This window comes from Rosa rugosa, chromosome 3 (genome assembly GCF_958449725.1).
Source record: "Rosa rugosa chromosome 3, drRosRugo1.1, whole genome shotgun sequence".
Classification (NCBI taxonomy): domain Eukaryota; kingdom Viridiplantae; phylum Streptophyta; class Magnoliopsida; order Rosales; family Rosaceae; genus Rosa; species Rosa rugosa.
The window spans coordinates 7,108,272-7,114,965 of record NC_084822.1 but is presented as its reverse complement, the minus strand read 5'-3'; the positions used below and the strand labels follow the sequence as shown (position 1 = coordinate 7,114,965).

Sequence of the window (6,694 nt, the reverse complement as noted above, 5' to 3'; positions counted from 1 at the left end):
TGACTGCTACTGAAATTGGCAGATATTATTATTGTACATGCCAATCTGCTATTTAATTTTGCAAAACTTTGGAGACATACAGAGACCGATCTGTTCTTAGCCTCTCAAGAAGCCTCTGCCTAGCGAGCACAAGAGCACCAGGAAGTCTTATTCCTATTTGATCCATTTCTTCTCGACCTAATTGCTGCAAGTCTTTTCGAATTCTGGGAATCAATCACTGAGCAGTGTTTGAAAACGCAAAACCCAAAGCAATTAGTACAAAAAAAAATTGGATTCTGGGTATTGATCCACCAAGTTTATGTGTGTGTTTCAATCAAAAAAAAAAAAAATTTATCTGTTTGTCTTCTTAGAAAATCAGAATAGACCATGTCTTATCAACTTGAAAATGAAAACCCAAGAGATTCATCCTTCACTAATCAACTTTCGTTGCATTGATGTTTACATTAATCAATCCTTTACTGGGCTAGAAATCGCCTTTGGCCTAGCAATGGAACCCCAAAAGATTCCATAACACAATGTCGTCTAGAAGACTAGAACACATACCCTCTCTTTTTGTAATGATCACAAGCCTTTTTATAGTGTCATCAAACCAATATATAGTTTTCGAATACCGTCATCAAAATCATTCTGCCGTTCTATAGTAATCAAAGCAATAGAAATCAGCAAACAATCGAATAACACACATATGTCAGTTAAGAAAAGGGCGTATTTGACATTTAAAAAATGCAATGTAGTACAATCCAATATGAGCATGAACCCAAAGACACTTAGCAGGCACTCTCAAACAAAAGAGATTGTACAACTTGTAGTTCAAAGGAACCAGTTACAAGAGCTTGGGAAGATGTGTATTTATATCTAGCTGACCACCGCATATATACTTAACAACTAATTAAAATTACAAACATGAATTAACAGTATAACCTATGTACACAAAACAACACATAATTAACATTGATGCAATGAACTGCAGTCAAGTTCCAAAACTTTCCTACAACAAGACACAACCCAAGTATGAAAATATGTCCACAGAAACTACATACTCCTTTTAGACGTGTCACTATATATCTACAACTATGCTCTCCGGCAATACGGGCAGTCTCCTCGTATTCGAACCCAGGGTCCCAAACAGGTAGCTTGGAATCTATGTGCACAGGGCAAGCATATAAGCTCTTCCTCATCCATAAAACTCTCCAGGCACATACTACAATCTCGTGATGCTCTTGATACCAACCCTTCAACACCCAATTCTGTGTTGCCGAAAAGCTCAAACACTCGAGGCATCAAGAACCTCTTGAGTAAGACCTGGAGGCTTCTTGTTTGCTTCTTGCAAGAGATGCATGCTTTCAATTAGGGAACAAAAGTCGCTGGACGGGGAACCACTTGCTGACCGACCTGGCCAGGTGTCAGTACTCCAATCCCTTTCATCAACAGGAGCCAAATCATCACCAATATTCCTTGTTTTCTTAGGAACTGTTTTCCGGTAGTTTTGGTCTCCTAATCCCACTAAACAACGAATTTTCTAGTAGTTTTGGTCTCCAATCCCACTAAACAACGAATTTGCTAGTAGTTTTGGTCTCCAACTAAACAATGGATTTCCTAATCCTACAATGAGATACACACACATACACAGTATCTATCTAGAGCGAGGCCTCGCTCTGAAATTAAAGTGCGAGGTTAGAGTTTAGGGTCACTTTTCAATCGCATATACACATCTTGACCATTCGGTTTGTAGGTACATCTCTGCAAAATTTCAGCCAAATTAATTGTCGTTAAGTGCCTTCAAGCTAGTACGATTCAAGTTTGACAGATTTAGTTCGTCCATTGGTTTAAGTGAGTTAGATATCTTAAAGATCATCAATTTGGCTGAAATTTTGCAGAGATGATCTATACATTAGTACCTAAAAACTGAACGGTCGAGATGTGGATATGAGACCGAAAAGTGACCTAAACTCCAACCTCACACGTTAATTTCAGAGTGAGGTCTCACACGTTAATTTTAGGTACTAACACAAGGCTATAAATAAGTCAGTCAGTGGACAAGTTTCACATTCATGTTCTTGTGTTTGATCAGTTTTCTCTATTCTCTTGCCTAATTTTTTGGATTTCTTTCATTCAAGTTCAGTAGTGAAACCAATTCATCAGACACCACCAATTTCAAAATGGCCAAGTACCCTTCAGCTAGTATTCTGTTTCTTGTGGCTCTAGTTTGTGTTTCAGGAGTTGCACAAACCATCGGTCTTGATATTCACAATAATATTTGCAAATCTCTGGTGAAGACACGAGGTTATATTTGCCAAGAACATCATGTAACAACTGAAGATGGTTACATTCTCAGGTTGCTAAGAATTCCATATGGACGGTTTGGTAGCAAATCGACCACGGATCAGAAGCCGCCTGTTTTATTACAACATGGGCTTCTAACGGATGCAGCATCATGGCTACTTAATCCACCGAATCAGGCTTTGGCGTTCATCTTAGCTGACAAAGGATTTGATGTATGGCTTGCTAATGCTCGAGGAACGGACTCCAGTCGTGGACACAAATCACTTAGTACTAATGATCCTGCTTATTGGGACTGGACATGGGAACAGTTGGCTGCTTATGATCTTCCTGCTTTGGTCAATTATGTGAACAACCAAACCGGAGAGAAGTCACACTATGTTGGCCATTCCTTAGGCACGTTGACAGTACTAGCTGCCTTGTCCCAACAAAAGCTGAGAAACTCAATAAGATCAGCTGCTTTGCTTAGCCCGATTGCTCATCTGGGTCAGATATCCACATCGCTTGTAAGAGTTGCTACTCTAACATTTTTGCCTGAGCAATTCTACATCTTTGGTCTCCGGGAATTTCCTCCGCTAGGGCGATTAGAACAAACTTTGCAAACCATTGTTTGTATACATCCGGGCGTGGACTGCTCCTACATTTTGACTGCTATAACAGGTCCAAATTGTTGTGTAAGTCCTTCAAGTTTAGATCTTTACTATGAACATACACCACAATCCACTGCCACAAAGAATATTGTACATTTGTCTCAGATGATCAGAAGTGGAACCATAAGAATGTTCGATTACACTCTTCCACACACAAATATGCAGCACTACAATCAGTTTAGTCCTCCGGTGTACAACATGGCAAACATTCCGAAAGACATTCCTCTTTTCCTCAGCTATGGAGGGAGAGATGCACTTTCAGACGTCAACGATGTGAAAGCTTTGCTTTATGACCTCAAAGATCATGACAAAGACAAGCTTGTGGAACAATACGTAGAGGAATATGCTCATTTGGATTTCATTATGGGTTGGAATGCCAATAGAAAAGTATATGATCCTCTGATCACTTTCTTTGGGCAACATTGAGAGTCTTGGCTTCCTAATTTGTAGTCTCTAGATCTTTCTTTTGTCTTGCATTTATCAATTTCTAAATGTTGTTTTCCCGTTAGTAGTTGTAGTAGCTAGATATTCGTCTTTTCATAATAGTTTTCTCATTGTGTAACTTTGATTTGTTGGGAATTAAGTATTGTACCCAAAAAAAAAAAAACACAGTGCAATTTTGTCAGTTTACTGTTCTGAAATTTTGCCACATATAGGTTCAAATTTTCATCAGGATTCTGATTACAGTGACTTAGGATTGAAGGAGAAGACAAAAAGCCGTTGATTATACAGACTACTACTAAAGAAGAGGCAAAATTTGCAGATGAGGAGAAATCTAGGTCTTACTGGAGTGAGATCCGAGTTTTAACTGGCGTCAATGTTACTAAGTTTTACTAACAGTATGTTTTAAAAGAAGTGACTAACGATCTAGATTCAGTGCGGTATTTCTCATCCCAATGCCGAAGCTGTCCAGAGTTCAATCCCTCCCCATGATCATAGAGAACAAAAGGTTGTCATATGATACAAGTAGACGACCAACAAGTACAGCAACCATCGAATACAACACAAATCTCAGTTGAGAAAAGGGCATATACTTGCACCTTCGACATTTAAAACATACGATGTAATACAATCCGACATGAGCATGAACCCCAAGGCACTTAGCAGGTACTCTCAAATTAAAGTGAGTTTTACAACTTCTAGTTGGAAGGAAGCAATTACAAGAGGTTGGGAAGGTGTATATTTGAATCTAGCTGACCTCCGCACACTTAACAACTACTTGATATTTACAAACATGAATTAACAGACCCACGTACACAAACCAAAACATAATTAACATTGATGCATTGCATCTAGCTGAGAAGTATCTCACCTACATGATTTAGCAGTCAAGTTCCAAAACTTTCCTACAACAAGACAACCCAAATATGAAAACATGTCAACAGAAACTACATAGTCCTTTTGGACATGTCACTATCTACAATTATAGCTCTCCGACAATACGGGCAGTCTCCTCGTATCCGAACCCAGGGTCCCAAGCAGGTAGTGTGGAATCTATGTGCGCAGGGCAAGCATATAAGCTCTTCCCCATCCATGAAACTCTCCAGGCATATACTACAATCTCGTGATGCTTTTGATACCAACCCGTCAACACCCAATTCTGTGTTGCTGAAAAGCTCAACACTCAAGCAATCAAGGACCTCTTGAGTAAGACCTGGAGGCTTCTTGTTTGCTTCTTGCAAGAGATGCATCCTTTCAATTTGGGAACTCAAGTCACTGGATTGGGAAACACTGGCTGACCGACCTGGCCAGGTTTCAGTACTCCAATCCCTTTCATCAACAGGAGCCAAATCATCACCAAGTAGACCACTCCTGTATATATGCAATGCCCTGCGTCGCCTGAGTAAAACCAAAGAGAAGAGGTAACTTCATCAGACTACATGCATAGGGAAGTCACGTTTTTCGATTTGGCCTAAGGCTTGTCCGTAGCATCAATCACTCGCAAGCATGCCTGCAAGAGTGATCAACCAGAACCTTGGCTCTGGGTTCATTGGCGTGACTGATACCCTTTTTTTTTTTTTTTTTTGAAGTGGACTGATACCCTTTAATTGGCAAGAATCGCACTCCAAATCAAACTAAAAGTTAATTGACAGTTAAAGGAAAGACTCTAAATTTATATGCTCACAGGCGAAACTTAAAGTGTTAGACAACTAATTCAGATTTTTTTTTTTTTGGTTATATTATCAACAAAACTCTCAAAGACAGTCCTAGTAGAAGTTCGGCAGAATCTCATAACTGTGAAATCTCAGCTCGTTCAAATAAGATGGCAGAATTCAGTCCCTCCCACAAGTAGGCTCTAAAACATCGAATCCATTTATTCGAGATGCAAAATTTAGAACACTACTATACAAGGTTTCTAACCTCGATAGCATATCAAAGCAAGAAATGATCCTAGAATAAGTTCGGCACAATTTACACGATTGCAATCGTGTCCTAAATTGCAATCGTGCGACAATGTGTAGCCAGCAATAGAATATTAGCTCTTCCTACACATCTAATACATTAGAATCGCAATTAAGCTAACTGCTAAACTAAACACGTTCATTGTAATTGCCAATTCTGCTACTGAAACTTGCTCTAAAGTACAAAACTTTAAAGAGACTAACCTGGTTTCCGATGGAGGCATTCCTCTCAACCTCTCAAGTAGCCTCTCCCTAGCCAGCACAACAGCACCAGGCAGCCTCTCATTCCCACTCACTCTGGGTCCAACCCGATTACCCGTACCCGATTGCTCCGGCCCAATTCCAGCTCCACGCTCCTGAAACCAAACCGACAACCCAAAATTCAACACAACGAAAAAAACCAAACCCAAAACAAGACAACCCAAAAACTCATTATTCCGAAACTACTGAAGTACCGTGAGGGAGGCGCGGTGGCGGAGATGCCGGGAGGGGGTGCGGCGGAGGAGATCACAGCCGTCGGATTCATGGTGGTTGTGGTGACGGCGAGGATTGTAAATCCGGTCGGGCGGACAGAGGGAGTCGAAGCCGAGATCGTGGTGGGTGGCTCGGCTGTTGTTGTAGCGAGACCTGCGGTTGTAGAAAAGCTCCGATGCGCTCGTCATGCAACACTCACAACAAAACCCTTTACGCGTCTAAACGATTCTGATTCGGAAGAATTTATAGTCCCCTCTGTTTTGGATTTGACGCAGAAAAAGCGAGGAAATGAAACAGAAGAAGAAGAAGAACTACCTTCAGAAGAAGAAACCAAAACAGAGGATTCAACGTTGTCTTGTTCTGTGGTCAATTTATTGAAAACGGAAATTACTTTCTGGTATGGGATGGATGAGTGTGAGATGAGGACGAGTGGCGGTGAGAGAGAGGGGTGTGTGGGCATGGGCCGTTGGATTGAGAAGGAGTAGGTGAGGGTGAGATTTACGTTGGCCAGTAATTTTCGGTGGAGATATTTTGTCTGAAAAGTGGGAAGGGAGAAACTAGTAATTTCCCCTAGAACCAGGACCCAGGAGTGTCATGCAGCTCATGCTCAATACAAAACTTTATTGAAAAAAATCACGAGCTCAATGTGTTTTTGAAACTTGGGATAAAAATCCAAGGGTCTAAGGGCTCGTTTAGTTCACATGCAAACTACAAATGTAAATTAAAATAAAATATTTTTTCGAAGAAAGAAAAAATGTGGGACAAAGTGATTCCTTTCATGCTTGGAACTTGGAAGGGATTCATTTTTCTCAATTCTTTTCTTACATTTATTACTCACTTTTTATTATTTTATTACAGTAATTATAAACTTTTTAACAATTTTCTGAT

The 6,694-nt window shown here is 40.2% G+C and overlaps 2 protein-coding genes across 2 annotated transcripts; one reads left to right on the top strand and one right to left on the bottom strand.

Moving 5' to 3' along the window:
- The first annotated feature begins 232 nt into the window (after nucleotides 1-232).
- On the top strand, nucleotides 233-3,895 carry LOC133736886 (triacylglycerol lipase 2-like). The gene has a single exon (XM_062164487.1). The coding sequence runs from the start codon at nucleotides 2,160-2,162 to the stop codon at nucleotides 3,354-3,356; it is 1,197 nt and encodes a 398-aa protein (XP_062020471.1). The 5' UTR covers nucleotides 233-2,159; the 3' UTR covers nucleotides 3,357-3,895.
- A 288-nt stretch (nucleotides 3,896-4,183) lies between these two features.
- LOC133736887 (probable E3 ubiquitin-protein ligase RHY1A) lies at nucleotides 4,184-6,157 on the bottom strand. Its single transcript, XM_062164489.1, has 3 exons — nucleotides 5,788-6,157; nucleotides 5,537-5,688; nucleotides 4,184-4,769 (listed from the first exon to the last, which is right to left on the bottom strand). The coding sequence occupies exons 1-3, from the start codon at nucleotides 5,992-5,994 to the stop codon at nucleotides 4,319-4,321; spliced, it is 810 nt and encodes a 269-aa protein (XP_062020473.1). The 5' UTR covers nucleotides 5,995-6,157; the 3' UTR covers nucleotides 4,184-4,318.
- Nucleotides 6,158-6,694: the final 537 nt, after the last annotated feature.